Source organism: Equus asinus, chromosome 11 (assembly GCF_041296235.1).
Source record: "Equus asinus isolate D_3611 breed Donkey chromosome 11, EquAss-T2T_v2, whole genome shotgun sequence".
Classification (NCBI taxonomy): Eukaryota; Metazoa; Chordata; class Mammalia; order Perissodactyla; family Equidae; genus Equus; species Equus asinus.
Window position 1 is genome coordinate 51,074,615 of NC_091800.1, and position 20,536 is coordinate 51,095,150.

General features: G+C 39.0%; 1 protein-coding gene across 5 annotated transcripts in view; it reads right to left on the bottom strand.

Moving 5' to 3' along the window:
- Nucleotides 1-744: 744 nt before the first annotated feature.
- Nucleotides 745-20,536, bottom strand: part of KLF12 (KLF transcription factor 12) — a 418,145-nt gene continuing 398,353 nt past the window's right edge. For all 5 annotated transcript variants that reach the window (XM_044779861.2, XM_044779864.2, XM_070519950.1 and 2 more), the window contains one exon: nucleotides 745-4,394. In XM_044779861.2, the coding sequence (XP_044635796.1) occupies nucleotides 4,213-4,394 (182 nt within the window). In that variant the 3' untranslated portion in view covers nucleotides 745-4,212. The remainder of the gene's footprint in view (nucleotides 4,395-20,536) is intronic.

Below are 20,536 nucleotides of genomic sequence, written 5' to 3' on the forward strand. Positions count from 1 at the left end.
AACAAAACCAAATCAAACTGAAAGATTTTTTTAATGAGATGTACTACCTCAGAAAAACTGAAGGAAGAGATTTGGTCAATGAAGCTGTAGACCACGTTTACCTCCTAAATTTACAGGCATCAGTAAAGAGCAAAATCTGAGACTAGATCGTGGAACATGAGTATTAAGGCTTCCTGGGCCTATTACGAGTCATAAGAATTATGTCACGTTCAGTCCCTTATCCGAAGGCTATAACTCAACATATCATGGATGCTGGTATTCTTAACACTGCTTAAATTCTGTCAACCCTTACTATAAATGTTAAGACACCTTTATAACAACATCATGGCTACGCTGCTAAGCAGTCATAACAACGTAACAAAGGCGTATTAATACATTTGAAGGCCTCACCTCACCAGATTTATTCAATTGCAGCTTTGGTAAGTATAATAAAGTACAGAAAAGGAATACTGCATCTTTATCCATATACATGTTGTCATTCTAATGAACTGATTTCAAAGTGCAGAATTATATTTATGTTTAAAACACAAATAACAATTTGAAGTTAAAAAAAGTTGTATAAAAATGAACACAATCTTTGTATAAGCTATTCCAAATTTCAACTATCATGAGAATGGCCTTTCTAATCACCCAGAACTGGCATTTGTAAACACTGTGGCATTTTTAACTTCCCCTCCCCCAGACAATCCTCGTCCTATTTTGCACTTAAACTTCAAAGTGAATAAAAAGTGCTCTTTTTCTTAAAAAAAAAAACAACGTGGTTCATGTTACTGTTATTCAACTGCTTTTGAAAATAAATGTCCCATAGTGTTTTGTGAAAAGTAATGCCAGGCAATAGTATAATCTTTATGGTGAAGCCATTAGGAATTTCAGTCTAAATGCCTTAATAGAACTTAAGACAAATCATCAAGCAGGCTTCTCAGAGTCCACACACAATCGACAGGATGGGGCTGGAGATGGAGGGGGAAGCGTGACTCTTTTCCCAAACAACTTAAGATTAGAAGAATTTGAAGAGGGAATCTATTAAAACCTCAAAGTCTGAACCTCATAACTTTTCAAATAACATTAACTTCCTTGAAATCAATCTCGACAATGCAAAGAGACAGGTCTACTGTAGCTTCTCAAGCCAGCATAGCCACCTGTGTATAAGTTCCCAAACATGCACGCACATCCAGCTGCAAACTGAGCAGCTTCAAATTTAAAACCAAAGAATGCTTCTAGTTAGGGAACAACTGACAAGCCGTTTGGATTCTACTCCTTTTCTGTTGTTCATCATCTACTGTGCTTTTTCAAAGAGGCTAGAATGGACATAAGACGAAATGGAGGAGGCTTTCTCATGCCTGAAGATATTCCTACCTAAAAATCCAATTCCTTCTCTCCCAAACCACTTTCCTTTCCATGGGGAAACATTTGTAGAAAATGCAGAATCTCCTATGTCCCAAGACAAACCCCAAATAAGTGTCAGCCCTGGGGCGAGGTCAGCAACTCATTCACTGCTTGTGCTTGGATCCCTCCTTAGAAGTACTGATACGTCAAAAGGGGGAAATGGCGTAATGCTGACAGGTTTATCAGTGAACTTACCGTCTCAGTCTGGTTTCCACTTTCAGAGGGTGAGGAGGAAAGCTCACTTCCCTGAATCTTTCCTGTGTTATTAGAGAGGAGCAGCTCATTTAGTTCTGTGCTAAATTTAAATCAAGCTGTCACTCAGGAAGCACCCACTGCCTGTCAGTTCTGTGAATTCTAAAAAAATTCCTACCTGTAACACTCTCGAGACATGTCTCAGCAGAGAAAAGAACCGGCCTTCTTGTGAGAGCAGGCAGAATTAAATCAAGTCCACACTTCACCTGAGCGATTCACTTACTACCTGCCAACCAGGTTCCAGGACTAGCAGAAAGGGCTTCAGGGTTGTGTTCGCCACTCTCTGAGTTCTTTGCCACTGACTGGTAACCAACGCTGGCATGCACCAAGAAAGCTCTTTCTATCCAAACTGGTCACAGGCAATGAGAAGTAGGAGTTGCATACAGTACAGATAAAAAACTTTCCAGTTGGTAAAAAAACCCCAGTGCTTGGTGGGTAGTAGATTGTGTAGCTAAAGAAGCTATTTATCAATAGAATTGCAGCCCTTGTTGGAGGAAAATTGCCTGATGAATTTTTCAGACCTGGCAGAAAATGTAGAGCACATAGTTTTGAAGACAGAATTTGACCTGAAAATCATTATGCTGTTGCTTGAACATTAAAAAAAATTCCTTTTAATACCATCCAACATAATTGTCCTTATTTCACTGTTTATAGTTCTTGCTTCATCAGAATAAGATTATCTGAATTAGAAGATGATCCTAAAAAGGATAATTCTGCAACCAGGAATTATTTCAGAATGTTCAAACATTTAAAAATGAGCTAGTAATATTGTGAGGTTAATTTGTGCAATTCCCCAAATCAAGTGTTTATAATTAAAATATATTGCAAACGTCTATGCTGGCAACCTTTTACATCTAAGCTATAAAAAATCTTAACAACAACAATAACATAAGACCTTGCCAATCCCCTTAGTCACATAAAGCTGAAAAAAACAGCTTTTAGTGGGGAAAAAAATTAGATAATTTTTCAGAAAGAATGCTTGTTGGTGATGTATTGCTTTGTTTACTGTATACTTTATTAATCACAAAAAAGGCTTGTAATTTAGGGGGTTGACGGGACTATAACTTCCTCTCACCCTCAGCATAGGATGAGTGGGTTCAACATCCCTGCGGATGCCAATGCAGAACCACTGGGTCCTAACACAGTTTAGAAAATGAAATCTGTAAAGAAGAACCTATTGGAGAGTCACTTGTCCTTGGCTCTCCAAGTGAGGAGACTAGCACCATGTCAGGCTTTCCTCAGGGAGCACTCCCTTTCCACTGACTCGATTCCAAGGAGAACTGACCCATTAACCCAAGAGTGAATTCCCTGCTATGCCTCTCTGGCCTTTCTAGTCACTAAATAACTGTTTTCAAACAAGAAAAGGGGAGCATAATCTTTAATTGTGGTACTCAACCAAGCAGGACAACAAACAGCAGAAAGATTACCTCAGTGCTGTAAATGTAACCAAGACATCTAAAATGCTGGGGTGTTTTTCACAATCCCTTTAGTAAGTATGAAAATTGGTAACGTGAGTCCTCAGTGAAGTTATTGTAGGAAAGTCCTTTTATTCATTATTGCTTTTCTCCTCAAGAGGCGCATTATTTCCATCTCTGCTTTGTCTGATTTTTCATGTTCACTGACTTTGCCTGGGCAGCCCCACCTCTTACCTTGGTGCCAGTGTGTCTAAGAAAAGTTTTTTTCCCCCGATTCCTTGTAATCAAATACTAGGGGCAGGAAGAGATGATGCCTAGGTGACAGAACACTGCAATTTGAAGTGGGGCAGTAGTTTTTTAGACAGGCTCTTCCTATTCAACTACAGAACACCTCTGTGCCAGTCCATGCCAGGGCAGACACCAGGACTAGACTCCAACTGAAATGTCGCTGTCCCTCTGCTCGAACAGATGAACAAAACAGAATCAAACAAAACAAAAACAATCAACAACAAACAAATGAAAGCTTCAATGTTGGGTTTCTTCAGGGCATGGCATAATGACAAGGTGCGGGTGATATCTACTTGTTGCCATCACTATTGCAAAGGGCTGCCTGAGTGCCCCTTTCTTTTCAGGTAATGGAACCTCTCCAACAGCTTCTTCTTTTCTACTGTCATGCTGCTTGCTGGTAACAGATTGGATGTGTGTTCTATCTCAGATAGTAACTAAAATTTTTGTAAAAAGGGGTTAAGGGGTAGGATGATGGGAGAATAATCCAAATTTAAAAGGTCTTGCTCTAGCCATCAATTTGTGGTAGATGACCTTTAAAGTATCAATAACAAAATGTCTGACAGCTCAGAAAATGTACAAGCTACAAACATCTTTAAATGGCAGAGTACACAGCACGGAAAACAATGCCTGTCTCTTCAGCATTTGTATCACCAATCTCCCAGGCCAGCGTGAAGACGTTTCTTGTGTAGTCGTGATGGGGGTTACCTTCAGACCGAAAGGAGAAGTGTTACTTCTTTTTCCTGCTCTGGTTTCAGACATCGTGGGATGGTGATGCCCTTTTGTGTTAACACTGTGAAGGGGATTCAGCCCTGCTGAATTGGGTGCTGCAAAGAGACCCAGCTCTTACGCTCAGCTGGACAGGTCGCATTCCTCACACCAGCATATGCCTCCGGCGGTGCAGTGCCAAGTGGTCTGACCGGGAAAAGCTACGATCGCAGTCCGCGCACTTGAATGGCTTTACTCCCGTGTGTTTGCGGTAATGCCTTGTCAGTTCATCCGAACGAGCGAACTTCCAGGTGCAGCCTTCCCAGGTACACTTGTAGGGCTTCTCTCCTGGAAGAAACAAAGGGACACACGCTTTGGTGCTCTGTCACTTTTCCATAATACCAAGCGAGCACTGTATTTTGGGAAATGGTTGGTCTCCATGGATCTTCTATTTGGTAATCCTCTGTCAGGAAACCTCACCATCCCAACAGCGGGTGTGGGGTCAGACAGGTTGGGGTTTCAGTCTCGTCTCTCCTGTTGTGACATCTGGCAAGTCAATTAACACTTGCATCCTTAATTACAGGTAAGTTACTTCACAGTCAAAATATCAAAAGGCAGAGACTGATTGCTACTGGATATAATCACCACTGACAGACTCAAAAGGCATCTTAGAACTCTACTTAGGTTGATTTGGTTCTAAGGCTGAAACTCACAAAGAATTACAAAGGGTAATTAACTATGTTTTGTTTCAATACTCCCCCAAAATGTCCATCACTTAGCTGGTTTAAGTCTATTTTCGGATACAATGTCCATTTATCAGTCACTGAGAATATGTGCAAAATTTCATTACGATAAAGCATTCCACCCCACCGCACCCCCAAACCAAGTGTTAAGTACATACTATTCATAAACATCTACTTTTTGCTTGTCTATTGGAAAAGAATCCTAAGTATCTTAATAGTATAAAGTTTAAATACCATTTTCAGTGACTTAAGAATTAGGGCGAGCCCTGAGGAATCAAGTTGGTCCTAGTGTTGAAACTCACAGTAAAAAGCAGTCTGGAGAAGTATGTAATTTGACCAGGTCCTCAGTCAACTTGTAAGGACAGTAAAATATGCAAAGGCTTTGCTGGGAAAAGATACACTATCCATTGTCCAAATGAGCTCCCAGGGGGAGTGGGACAATAGTTGACCCAGGTGTGCTTTTTCCTGGCTCTCATTCAGAATGGAAGCCCTGTCCCCATGCAACCCCACAAAAACTGATCTCTCCTCTGCCCCTTCCATCCGATAGTCAACAACATACTGTTTGGTCACACATGGCCTCTGGTGAAGAAGGCCTCCGATAGAGAAGGGATCTATTTGCTGTTCACTATGAATAGAGCTGCAAAGTGAGTATTGATCACCCCTCTTTACAGATGAGAAAACTGAGGCTCAATGTAGTAAAATAACTTGCCCAAAGCTGGTAAAAATATGAGTTTGCCTCCAAATCCAGCACTTTTCACTATGCTATGGTGGAATGGCTAATTCTTTCCCCACATAAACTTTGTCAAATCCTCAGACAAAGTCACTTCAACTTTCTTAGGTACTCCCAAATTACTCACTTCCTATTTCTAGCCAATCACCTATCACAAAATATCATACAGATTTTGTTTAGATGCCTTTCTCCTCTACCAGTTTCCGAATACGTGGAGGTCAAGGACCATGCCTCTACCATTTCAGTATCTTCAGAGCCTAGATAGGTGCCCAGCAAGTGACTGAATGAATGAAAAAAACTGCCACACACACACACAGAGGCAGGTAGACAGGAAGCTACTAAGCCCTGTAAATGACATGTACAAGTAATGCCTACATGGGAAAACTAGACCAAACTGGACCAACATTTTTTATTCAACTCTTCAATAAATGCTGTTTATATGGGTCCTTTTTGGATCAAGTGGCCCTTTCAGAAGTGAGTGAATAGTATAGACCAGTCGAATCTAGAAATGTTGATGCATTAATTGTGGCCCAGAGAAAGCTCCAGGTTACTCTGAAAGGGCTTCTTTGAAGTAGAAGCCTACTCTATATCTTTGGCAACTGTTAATATGCTTTTATTTACATGTCATCCCTATAATGCTTTGAAATTTACATCATGAGCATGGGTTCTAATGAGGTGACATTGATATAAATCATGTCTCCAAAAACACATTCATCTTTTGGGCATTGAGCTCAACTGAACTCTTCGTCACCAACAGGCATCTCCTAGCTATCTCCTGTGTTGCTATGGAACCAGCTACAGAGTTTTCGGCCTAAGAAGGAAAGAATAAAGGATTTTCTTAATCGGGGAAAAGCATTTCTCGGTCGTGTGGTAGGAGGACATGTGTTTCCATCCTGGTGAAGAAGTGTCATATGAGTCTGACAGGGATGAGAAAAGCTGTTGGATCCTCACCTTGCTGTTCCAGATAAAGTGAGAGGAAGGGCTCCATAACTAGGATGGGCCAGGAAGTAAGGAGGGGCAAGGAGAAGGAGACAAGAGCTGCCAGATTCACTTCAAGATGTTAGCGACTGGAATAGCCCACCATCGGGACAGTTTATTGGCTCAGGAACTCTCTGGATTTCCTTGCACACCCAATTTAGGCACTTAATATTCTCTAATTCCTTCCTCAAAATTATAATAGCCATACTTTCACTTTCATTTTGGCTCTTTAATAATGGTATTTGTGTCTTTTCCACTTGAAAATTTATAGCAGGGGGTGGTAAACTGTGGCCCCCAGGCCAAATTCATTCTGTGGCCTGTTTTTTTTGTAGCCTGCAAGCTAAGAATGGTTTTTCCACTTTTAAATGGTTGAGGAAAAACCCCAAAAGTAGACTATTTTGTGGCATGTGAAAATTATATGAAATTCAAATTTTAGTGTCCATAAATAAGTTTTCATTGGAACACAGCCACATTCATTTGTTTATGTATTGTTTATGGCTGTTTTCCAGTGATGGCAGCATTGAGCTTTGCAACAGAGAATGAACAGCCTACAGTGCCTAAAATATTTACTATCTGGCTCTTTACAGAAAGTTTGCTGACACTTGATGGAAGGGAGAGGCACCTCGGCTTTTTGTATGCTTTCTGATTATGTTAACTTACTGAATTGGGGTACATAATATACATTGTGAGTTTGGGATGGGTTGGGTGAAGGAATATTTTGGCCATAGAATAATCACTTATTTTCAACTTAGGATCCTCAATTAAAATTCTAATAGTCTCTCAGTAACTAACACACATGATATTTATGTCAAATACTTTAAATTCAGAGTTCTGGGCAAAAGGAAATAAGTGATTCTCTGAAAAGGCTCACCCAATTCAATCAGTTTTCAAAATATCTTCAGGATCTTTTCCGCTTGTTAAAAAAGTACAATAATGAATAAGGTCTTCCCTAAGAGGGTGAGGGTCAGGATGGAGTAGGGTTCGGAATGTCTCTATATGCTTTACCTGGTAATCAAAAGAGCAATGATTCTACACAGTGATGGAGTGCCACCCCACCCCCTTTAACTCAGTTGTGTTACAATGGCCGCGATGATGAATGACGATGAATTACTATTCTACTGAATTGGGGGAGGTGGACACATGGAAGGAAGTTCCTAGAGAAAGTGGGAGCTTAGATGTTTGGCATAGTTTCTAAGATGGATATTTTAAAGGAGGAGGGGCAGGGAAAGCAACAACTGACAGCAAGGATTTCGGGGAACCCACCAATGTGGAGCAGAAAACTTAGCGCAAATCTGAAAAGTAGCCTGTGAGGTAGAATCAAGTGCAATAAACGATCATGAAAGACAGGGAAATAGGTCTCAAAAACACAAGAGGCAGCTATGTCCCCACATTGTGAGTAAAACCAATGAAAATGATATGTAAGCTTATAAGCTGTTAGAGGCAATGGGAATAATAAATGTATATAAGAAAGAATGCTGGGGCCAGCCCGGTGGCATAATGGTTAAGTTCCTATGCTCCACTTTGGCAGCCTGGGGAATGCAAGTTTGGGTCCTGGGTGTGGACCTATACACTGCTCATCAAGCCATGCTGTGGCAGCATCCCACATACAAAACAGAGGAAGATGGGCACAGATGTTAGCTCAGTGACAATCTTCCTCAGGCAAAAGCAAAAAGAGGAAGATTGGCAACAGATGTTAGTTCAGGACCAATCTTTCTTATTGGGGAAAAAAAAAAGAACGAATGCAAACCTTCTCCACTGGTGGAGGGAGGAATGATATCAGAAAATAGCAGACAACTATGTGAGTGATAAACGAGTTTTCCTTGAAAATTTTCTTACAAAAATGTATGCTTTCTTTTTTATATCCCAAAAAAGTCTCATGCATATTCCCTGCTGCCATTAATGAAACTGGAGTTTGGGTCTTTCTCCACGCTTAAAAAAAAAGAAAACAGGATCTTCAAATCTCTCTTCAAAATTAGAGGCTGAGCTCTGGGGGTGGGGGAGAGGAGAAGGCTCCTCTGACCAGCCAGAGAGCTGGCTTCTGCCCCTCACTCAAGAGAGACCTAGGTATCCATGATAGCCGCCCACTGCCAAGCATTTCATTAAAAAAAAACCAAATCAGTAAATGCTCTCTTTGGACTAGTCAAGTTTTAGACATGGATACAAGAATAATCTTAGTGGCTACTGCATTGTGTTAAACTGCAGATTATATTTTATGCTTGTACTTTGAAGCGATTTAAAGGGTACAATCTTATAAACAAACGAAGATAGAAACTAACCGCATGACGTGAATCAAAACTAATTAAAATAACTACGTTTGTAAGATATATAGTAATATGCATAAACAAGCCCTGAAAGGACATGAGGAAGAACAAACAGAATCCTTCTTCCATCCTGCCTGCTTTCCTTTAAAAACCTGGTAGAAAGTAGAAGGCTAAATTTAATGTCAAAAAGTCAGTGGTTGGGACAGAATGGTAGGTGAATTTTCCATGAAAATTTTCCTATGGAAAGAGTTGGCTTGGACAATAAAAGGGGTCAGGCACCTCCCAGAGTGCGTGCTTCTACTGTGCACAGCTGCTCTGCATCAGGCTGAACGATGGTGACAGTAAACACAATTTCCAGTAATTTCTTCAGGAATAGTGAATTGTACTTAAACTCATTTGAATTAGAATTCTGCAAATGTGTTATTCAAAACTGTTTTCCCTAGAAATAAGCTACAAATAAAAACAGCATGCTTACCTTCTTCCTTCCTTGTGTCTAACTCACAAGTACACTTAGAATCCCTAGTGGCAAAATCTTTGAAAATATATTTAATATTTTTCAAAATAATCGGGTTTTGACTCTACCATCAGGTCATCTTTGATTTTTTTCCGAATCCTGTGAAATAATGAAATTACAGAAAATAGTATGGTACATGTCTTTACCAACAAGTCTTAGTAAGCGATTGTTTTGTTTAAGTTGAGACATTAAGTTGCTCATGGATAAGAAAAATCAAAGGACACAAGCTGGTGAAAATGGCTTCATACCAGGATACACCCTGGGGTGGAGTTTACTAACATCTAGGTCTTCAGTTCTGAAGTGAAGGTCTCTATGTTCCATGTCAAACCCATACGACATTTCCACCTTTTTCATATTTTTTTAAAAAAAGAATCCGATCATTTTTCAGCGCCTTGTCTTCTTTCAGTTCTTTAAAAAACCTGAGCTAAACTATGAAAACTATGAAAAAGGAAAGTGTTAACCAAAACTAATAGCAAGAGCTTCTATTTTTTTAAGAGAAAGAATCCCATAAAGACTAAAAAGAGAACATACCAAAAAAAAAGAGGCTTTGTTAATTTTCATTCTAAAACACTCCTTTTAATTCCATATTGGGGGTTCATGTTAAGTACAATTTTATATGCATATTAACCTGTGTGTGTGTGTGTGTCTGTGTGTGTGTGTGTGTGTGTGTGTCCTGGGGAAATAAAGACTCCCATCAGGGGTTTTTTTTTTCTTGAAACAGGCGACAATCTGATGTATTATGAGAACCACTGTCTCTTTCCATTTTAGTTAAAGAAAAGGATTAAGAGTCACTAAACGTGTTTCCATGACATTTACCCAGCATAAGACATAATAAAGTCTAAAGAAAACACCAGGGATTGAATAGATTCCCAAAACCCACGAAACAAAAATAACATTTTCAGGTACCTCCCATTTCACCACCTGAAATGCTGAAAGGTAAATGTGTACTGAGACAAAAGACAGGTGTCCTTTCATATTAAAATGACATGTGAGCAACACACATAAGAGGAATGTGCAGTTGAAAAAACTTGGGTCAAACAAAACACCGACATTTTCCTATCAGCTTCTATTATTTTCTAAAGCAACTGAAAAGAAACACCTTTTGCAACAGGAAACACAGGCATTTTCTTCAGTTCTGAAGTGCATTTCTGAAATATGTCCCTGTTTAACTTTTATAAGGTTACGGGCCCCAGACACTGACAAATGAGCTTCATTACACCCTAGGCTCAACATATTTGCTGTGACAATCTACTTCATTTGAGGAATGGTATTTGCATATGAAGGGGAAAAAACCCAGAATCAAGATTCCTATCTTGTCTTCTGGTTTCTGTTACGTTAAAAGTTCACAGAATTTTAGATGTGGAAGGAAATGAGGTGCTTTTAAAATGAAGAAATAGAACCTGAGAGCTGAGATTACAAGACCCCTGACTTGTCCAGAGGTAGACAGGCTGCCTTCCCTCTTGGTCGTGTTAAGGTGGCATAAAAGTGCACAGATTTTGAAATGAGGCAGAATGCATGGTCAAATGCAGGTTCAGTCACCAATTCACGATCCGATCTCAGGCTAGAGTTGAGTTTTCTGAAGCACCATTTCCCCATCTGTCAAATGGGAAGACTCTTGCTGCTGTGAAACTTAGAAGTACACGTGCCACATGCCTGGTAAATGAGAGGTGCTCAATAAGGGATATCGAAATCTTATAGTTATGAAACTCAAGATTTTTGTTTTTGCTAAGAGATGTAAATAGTATAAAGTTAAAAAGAGATCCTGTTTGTTATTTCAAGGAATGAATTAAGGTTTTCAGGTAAACGGATGTCAAGCCCGATCCTGATTTTCCTAACATTTTAAGTAAAAACCTACTTTATAGGCCAAGTAGACCAACTGATTCTACAACTTGTTTGATCAGTTTGGTTTTGCCAATTCAAACAAGGGATCAATATGATACTCTCCTTCCAGCTGAATGGGCTGGACAGAATTAACTATCTTTTTCATTATGTGTCAACAAGGCCAAGTGGGTCTGTTCTTTCCTCTCCGTGCAATTCTATAATGGATTTCTTTGATAAAAATAATATTTGCTAAAGCATATAGCACTTTCCATGTACCACACTTTGCTCTAAGAGCTTTATGGATCTGAACTCTGTTAACTCCGACAGCTTCCTAATGAAGTAGTTGCAGTGACCAGGCCCACTTCACCCAGTGAGTATGTGGTGGAGATGAGATGTGAACCCAGGGAATCTGACACCAAAGACCATGGTCTTAACCACTACTCTGTAATGTTCCTCAATACTTTCAGTCACTACTTTAATAAACCAGGCTATCTGGTCAAAACTGGACAAGCAGACTGAGAATATGAATTAGCACTTAAAAGACAGACAACGTGCTAACACAGAGGCTTGCCCTCCTCATCCAGAAATCGAATATAAATGAACTAAAATATCCTATAATAAAAATACACTTTACTGAAAGCAGAAAGTTCAAGGTCTAAGGATAATGCTTTATTCGGCTATCTGAGTTTATATTTTCATGTAGTGACAATATTTATTTTCCTATGTTTCTAGTTACTTTTTCCTCAGTTTCTTTTGTAGAGACCTCATCCTTTACCTGTTACGTAAATGTTTACCAAGATTTTGACCTTGACTTCTTCTCACCTGCACATGTTCTCCTTGGCTCCCACCACAACTTCTAAGAGAATGATTACTAAGTGTCTACCCCTGTCTTTTTCCTAAGCTCCAGAGAAGGGTAAAGAGCATTTCCAATTGGCAGTCTGAAAGCAACCTCAACACGACCCAAACTTTACTCACCATCTACCACTTAAACAAGACTTGTTCCTCCTTCTGTTTGCTCTCTGGAGAAAAGGGAACCTCATTTACTCAGATATCAAGTCATAAATCTCTGCAGTTGGAGAGATTTCTTGGGCTCTTTCTTACCTGTTATTCTCTACCTGCCGCAACCCAAGTACTACACCTGCCAGTTCTGCCTTTCAAATATCTGTGCAGGCGTCCTCTGCGGTTCATCCCCACAGTGGTGGTCTGCCTGTCCTTAGAGTCTCACCATCTTTCACCAATATCAACTTCTCATGGTTCTGTTTCCCTGTCTTATGTCCTACTCTCTCCAATTTATTGTCTGCACTGTACTGAAGGAAAACTTTCTGAAACACAAGATGATCATGTCACACCTTGTCACCCTGGGCAGACCTATATTAAAACTCTCATCAACCCCCACTGTGTTTGCTGGTTGTCCTGTCTGCTCACCCCAGTCAGCAGTGTAGTGCGGACGATGGCTCTGAGCTTTCTTCATCTCTATATCCCCAGGGCCCACCACAGTGCTCTGTGCTGATAAACGCTCGTTGATTAACTGAATGAAACTACTTTAATTCAAATATCTTGTATTCTTTTAAAAATATAACAGACAAAAGTCAACTTAAGAGTAATCTATTTTGTGAAACAAAGAGAATCCATCACTTGCATTCTACCCCTTCTATGATCTTTTCTATTCTAATGAATTAAAATACATATTTTTAAAAAAGGGAAATAAATTTGGGAGGTTTTATTTAAAACTAGTGTCATTTAAAGGTCCAGTCTGCAAACAAATATCTCCTTTTAACCCTTTAAAATCAGTAATATGATGTGACTGATGAGCCTTCTATTTTGTTGCTCAAGTGAGCATTAATTATTTTAATCTTTAAAACAATATATTTACTTTATAATTCTTTTTTTTTTTTTTTGCAGGGAAAGATTCACCCAGAGCTAACATCTGTTGCCAATCTTCCTCTTTTTTTCCTCCCCAAAACCCCAGTGCAAGGTAGTATATCCTAGTTGTAAGTCCTTCTATGTGAGCTGCCACCACAGCATGGCAACTGACAGATGGGTGGTATGGCTCTGTGACCAGGAAGTGAACCCAGGCCACCAAGGCAGTGAGAGTGCCAAACCTTAACCAGTAGGCCATCAGGGCTGGCTCTACTTTACAATTCTTTTTATCTTAGTTACAAAGCTTTTTTTTATTGAATTATCTTAAGTATTATAAATAAACATTTTCTTATATTCTTTAATGGTGAATATATTTTCTACAAAAGCACAGTTCCTCAGTATCTTTGATAATTCCATTAAAACCATATATTTTATATTAGTAGGAGTTAATTTTGCCATTCAGGATAGGACGACCAACACTCATAATTTTGTCATTCTTTGGCAGAACATGAGAAAGTACAAGGGCTGGGGATATTATTACTCTACTCCTTACAACACAGTTTTGATGGCTGAATGGATAAAATAAACCCAAAAGCAAAGGATGGAAAATGGGGTGCATGGTCAGAAGATCCCATGGCATTTTTAACTTTCCACTGTTGCTGAGAATCTGGGTGCTAACACAAACAGAATTAAGAAACAAAACTCATTTAGCAATCGATTTACTTAACTGAGGTAATAATTGGTAGGCTGTTTTTAGCAGCTTTTACTTTTCTTAATCTATGAAAAAGGTGAATTTATTTTTTAAATAAATAAGATAACACTTTAAAAACCAAATTGAACCAAAGAGGTACAGTCTTGGTATCTACATTCAGATAATTGTAAATCTTAGGTTCAACATGTTTCTAAATAGTAACTCTCTATGACAGCTTAAAGTAACTCTCTCTCCATGAAGGAAAACAAGTGTAACACTTTCACAGCATTTTGTTACTGATCTAGATTTTTTGGATTCCTTTTTAGAGATGGTACTTTTCCGCTTGTTCGCATGGGTAGGTGATGTTCACCACATCCCTGTCCTCAGGACCAGTTACCCCTTCAGTGCTTCTGTAGCAACTTGTATGGAGCTCACTCATGGCTTTCCCATCCTGCTTTACACGGTGGATATTTGCAGACGTAGCTGTCTCCCCCACCAGATTTAGAACTCCTTGCTGTCTTCCTCTTTACAGCACACCCATTACTATTCAGAGAGCTGGGCACTGAGCAAGCACTCAAGAGTTGCCTATTTAATTATTAATGCTTCTGGTCCTTATCTTCTCACTGGCTTTCTAACAAAGTAAAATTTTAGTAGACTGGGAAAAAAGACCAGTTCACATTAATGAAAAGCCTAAAAACAGACCATTTAAAGTCGCTTGCTATCTTATTACTTCAAAGTACCTTAATGACCAACTCCAAACAGGCAGGTACTGTTGGCTGGACATGCACAGAATGTGGCTCTAGTGGGGAGAAGACTGGCAGGTTATTAGCAGACGTGTCTGAGCCTGGGTGTAATGACAACAGCACAGGTTCTAGAGAAACTGGAGTTTGAATCCCAGTTCCACTACTTGTCCACTACATGACAGTGGACAAGTGCTCTAACCTTTCAAGGGATTTACAGATGCGATTAAAGTATGTGGCACGCTAGCAGGGCTGAGCACTGTGCCTGGGACCCTGGCAGGTCCTCAGGAAATGTCAGCTCTCTCCCGCCTATGGTCTGTATCTGTTCACGGCGTTCCTTACTCCTGACCACACACACCAGACGTCTTCAAATCTCCCTCTCCCCTACCCTCATGTCCAGTCAGATGCCATGCCCTGTGGTTTCTCCCGCTCCAATGTTTCCCACATGCCTTCTTTTTTGACCACTGAATTGCTGCAACAGGGAAATGTCCAAGTGCTCAAGGGTCGGGGAGGAAGGAATTCTATCACGTAGGGAAGGAGGGCAGTCACAGAGCTTAACAGCCGAGGTGACACTGAGGCAGTTTCCAAAAGTAAACAGGAGTTTACTAACTAAAGAAGCATGAAGAAAGGAAGCCCCTTGGCAGGCCAGTCCAGGTAGAGGGAAGAATGTGTGGATGAGTTCCACATAGCTCGGCGCATCTGGCGAGTCGTCCATTTCTATGGCTGAGGAATAGTGGGAATTGGGATAGGGCTGGAAAATGAGGTTAACAGATGAACAGGAATCAGATGAGAAGGGCCTGGCATGCCCAGATTAGGAAGATGTCCCCAAATTCCCTGACCACAATAGACAGCTGCCATTGTATTCTTTTGTCATTTCGCTTGTACCTCAATTATAAGGCTTTGCACTCTTGGCCTTTGTTATGATTACTTATATGAATCTTATCTAGTAACTTACGGACAAGTTCACTGAAGTTCATTGAAGAGGGGGCTATGCCTTTTTCTGCCTCTTTCAAGAAATCATCTATATTGCCTTAAGCATGGAAAATGCTCAATAAAGGTTTGTCTTGTTGAATTTGTCTATGAATGGGTCCTTTCAAGTGGAAGACTATGTTTTACTACATATTTTAAATATATCCCTTAAAAGATCATTTATACTACCATTTTATTAAAATGATGCAAAAATGGCTTATTAAACAACAGCTTTACTCCAACTTTTTCTGAATTATATACATTTTAAATTAGTAGAGTCTGAACTAAAGAGATTATATAATTAGAGTTGATTGTGATGAGTGTATACTACATTATCCAAACTTTTTGGCCTTGAACCCACTGGTGACAATAAGAACACATATCTTTATCAACGTCCATACACACACAATTTCAATACGACAAATAATTATTGAGTTCCTACAATGTGTTAGTTACTGTATCTACTGGGGACATAAATGATGCCCTCTGTGGTAATTATGCAACAACATGCTATGTTTATCTTCAGAGTTAAAACTGAAACAGAAAACCTGAGATTCACTGAGTTAACTAGCTTGTCTAAGTTCACCAGTCAGTTAGGGGCCAATGACAGATTGAAACTTTTGTCTCCTGACTTCAAATCTAGTGCTATTTCTATTATAGTTCCCTATTTCTCAGCAGTTACCAACATGACTCATATTTGTGAGCTGTTTAGCCAGGACTTACAAACACTTTACCAGGAGAAGATTTTTACTGGAAAAATGGCAGTTTGCTCTTAAGTGATTAATTACCTGGGCATCACTAAGCCCTACGCCTTGTCTAACAATGAATCCTTACAGAGCGTCTGACATGGACTTTTACATAGAATGAGTTACTTAATTAATGAAGAGAGATGTGAAATTATAAGCAGCGTCCCACTACTGGAAGGTAAGATCTAGCAACTGCAAGACTTGTGAACAAAAAGCCACTAAGAGGCACAACTGTCACAAAGCCCATGACTTTCCTCGTAGGAATATCATCAAATCATTTCAGAATCTTATCCAGTGAAATAAGATGTCAAATTAGAAGCAAGAAATATAGAAATAGTAGTGAGAAATGATGAGGCAAGTAAAAAAGTGGAAAAGCATGGAGTCTGTAAGCATTTAGGATCGGGTGTGTGTGTGTGTGTATGTGTGTATTCCAAGATATCAATATCTGATATTCTAGCACACACTAGTTACAAAGGCTTCATTCCTCAAGGCAAGAGCTAAATAATGCATCATTTCCTTCATCTTTCAAGGTAGGGAAGGATATATTTTAGAGACTTTAAAATCAAAATTGGTTAATATTTTTAAAACATCCATATGAATGAACTTCCTTGATGTGTAAAATTTAGACATGAATTATTTTTGATAAAGCCAGACACATAAGAAATGGGATTGCTTTACATCTGCTAATTTTGAAAATTTAGGTGTATAGTTTTCACATGAATTAAAATGAATATTATACAAGGTTGGCTAAATGAGCCTCACAGATTTATTAAAGAGCAAGATATCAAGTGTGAATATAAAATAATTCCAGATTAATTTGAAACTGAATATTTTTATATGTTGAAATTACTTTTTAAAAAATCTCGCTTTAAGTTTATCTTTATCTTGCCTTTTCCTTGTTCATCATTAAATTGTAATATTCTGCAGAACACTGATAATCACGTCATGTCATACATACTATCAGAGGATTCCAGCTGACTGTTTTTCAAACCCTCTTAGACTAGACCCAACATCTGGTTGCGGTGCACCATCTAGTGGCTGCAGGAATCACTGATGCTGGGTGGTGTTTGCTTGTACTTACTTTTTAGAAAATACTTCAGCATATATTTTTAGAAAATAATGAGAATTCTGAACAGCAATACCAAATTCATAAAACTATGTTCTTCTACAATTCATATTTGAATCATTTAATAAGCAATAAAATTCTTAAAATGAAATGAGAGAAATTCGTAGTACATAGTAGTTACGTATAGCACAGATTTAAATGACCGTTAATTTAAATACACTGCATATTCATTTAAATACACTGTACACCGCTTCATGCAGAGGAGACATACAATTTATACCTGTGAATAGAAACAATGTACCTGCTGACACTCACACGTATGTGAGTGCTGAGATATATTTTTTTTCCTCCTTTTTAACGTGCCTTAAATGATTTACCACAGGTAGGTGTTAGAAAAGGCATTTAAAAATATTTGGTCAAACCTTTATGGTATTATCTAAACTGCACATTCATGAATATACACTTTATTTTTAAATTTAAAAAGGTACTCTTTAGGATTTCTTTTTTTAACTCTCAATTCCTTGCTAAAATCTAGAAAATATTCTTCTTTCACATTCTTACAAATATGTTTAATTTACTGTATATGTCCTAAATAAACAGATGACTGATCATGTATGAAAAAGCACAAAAGATCAAGTGTTACAGGTAAAATTAACGTGAACTTTCCAAAGAAAGTTTCTCATTGCTACTTGCTCACCTCCCATAGCGTGCGTAGTTCTCATAAGTCATCTGTTATAATCCCAACGCTACATTAATTATTATTGGTCCCACACAAATAACTTACTCAACATGCCTGAAGCAAAGGTAAGGCTAAGAAGATATTTATTAAAAGCAATGCAAGCCAGTCTGAATCCCTATAGAAGTAGTGTTGATTTCAATTTGAACACAAAGTTATGAAATCTCACATATAATTATAAATCAGAAACTGGTATGGGCTCACTTTGAACCACTGACAGCAAATCAATCAAATTTAATTCTTTCTTTCGAGAAGTATTACTTGACCGATAGTTAAGGAGATTACGCCTTGCAAAGAATTAAGTATCTCTTTGCTAAGTGGATGAATGGATTTGGCATATCTTGGTTGGGGCAGGAATTCCACAAGGACTTTTTGATGTAGCTGTGAGATGGAGAAATGTAGACCGGAGGGAGGACAATTAGGTGGATTCTTAGCTGTTGGTTAATGAATTAAGACCCACTTTGATGGAGGTCTCTAGGATCACATCTCAGGGCTTTTTCTTGAACCTGTTCTACTCAATACCTGGCAAAAATGGAGAAGCTGAAGGAGAGAGCTAAAATACTAAAAGCAAGGTAGGCAGGGAGAAGTTTCAACGTCATTTCAATTTATTATAATAATGGGCCCAAATCAATAAAATGGATGTATAATAATTATTTCCCAGAGTCAAAAGGATATGTGCAGCCTTCATAATAATGATCCTGTCTTGTATCTCCCACAAGAGATGAGCTAGCCTGTGGCTACACTTCTAGTGAGAAGAAATCTACTGCTCCCAAGGGAGCCATCTTTCAAGGGACAGGTCCAACTATAATCACAACATTGCATGCTTAGGTTTAAAAGAAATCAGTTATAGGTAGAGGGGATGGAAAAATCCAGTTTTCAGCAGTTTTTGATTTAGATGACCCAACAGAGAGAGTCAACTGCTAAAAGACTTAACATTATCTTTGCATCTATTAAGAGAAGTCCATCAACAAGGCCTCTTTCCTCAGTTTGTGGTGTGAAAACTTTGAGAGACACAGTGATAAGATGGAGTCTATCTATAAAAATGTGGTTGAGAGAACTAAGGGGCTCTGACTTAGAGAAATGAAGATGCCAGGGGTTCATGACAGTGTTTGAGGAGCACCAGGATGAGGAAGTAAAAATCAGTGTGATAACTGGAGCTATCCCATTCAAACAGAAGGTACTGAGAGCCAGACAATGCCATAAGACACAATTCAACACTGTAAGAGATGAGGACGCTGCCCTCACAAATTTCACCCAACTTGTCTTGCAGAAGAATCAGCTCTCTGTCGCTTGAAGTGCTTAAGGAGAAGTGAGAAAATTACTGTTGTGAGAACAATACTCAACCAGGAGGCACACTTGTGCAAAGGAGATGATGACAACTACCACCACCAGGTCTTGTGAGGATCAAATAAAAGATGTAAGTGTGCAGAAAACTGCATAGTAGGGACTTGCTCTCTGTAAGAGATGACATGCAAGGGAGTCCCCTAATAGGAAACAGACTAGACTCTGACGTATAAGGTCCATTTGGAGTCTATGATTTCATCTTATTAATAAGTCAAGATAATTAATTCTGCTATAGCATTTGAGGTTTATATTGCTTTGAATTATAATGTATACATCAAGTCTCCCTATTTCACAGTATATGTTAAAACCTGTAAGATGCAATGCTATAATGCCATGGAATTAAACCCTTTCATAGTACCTAATAAAACTTCTCTTCTCTTTCTTTTTTTGTTTTTAATTTTGTTTTTTTAGGAAGGTTAGCCCTGAGCTAACTGCTGCCAATCCTCCTCTTTTCGCTGAGGAAGACTGGCCCTGAGCTAACATCCACGCCCATCTTCCTCTACTTTATATGTGGGATGCCTGCCACAGCATGGCTTGCTGAGCGGTACCATGTCCGCACCCGGGATGTGAACAGGCAGACCTCCGGCCACCAAAGCAGAACGTGTGCACTTAACTGCTGTACCACCGTGCCAGCCCCTCTCCTCTTTCACTGTTCATCACTTTGATAAATGGAATGGAGGTGTCTGTGTGAAAATGAGACTAATATGTATTTCAGAAAGTTCAAGGAAAACAGGAATAAATCAAAATATATGATGATTCACTGAAGAAAGATCATTCTCTTTCTCTTTTTTTTTTTTAACAGAAATGCTCCCATAAAAAGTCAGTCATATGACCTGATCATACTTATTACTATGATTTGTGTTCATTATCTACTGACAGGATGGAACATGTTTATTTCACTTTCATGTCTTGAGACTCATTCTTTGCCATAATGATAAAGAAATTGATTCAAAAATAATGCCTAAGAAATAGATGAAAATCTCTCCTGGGGAAGCTCAGGATCAATGGAGAGGGAAGAATCTGGAATTAAGTAGAAAAGGGAAAGGAGTGGGAGCAGGCAAGAAAGATGGAAGGGGAGTTTGCAAAATGTGTTGAATTATCTCAGAAATATTAAAAGTATAATGTGTTAGATGAGCAAAAATAAACTCTCGATTTTATGCTTTTCTGACTTCAGGCAAGCCTCCTGTGCCATAACTTCACTGCAAAAAATGGTGCCCCGCCTCAACGCTTGAGACATGAAGCAGTCTCTGTATAGCAGCTCTGGAAATAGTCTGATATCAGAACATGACTA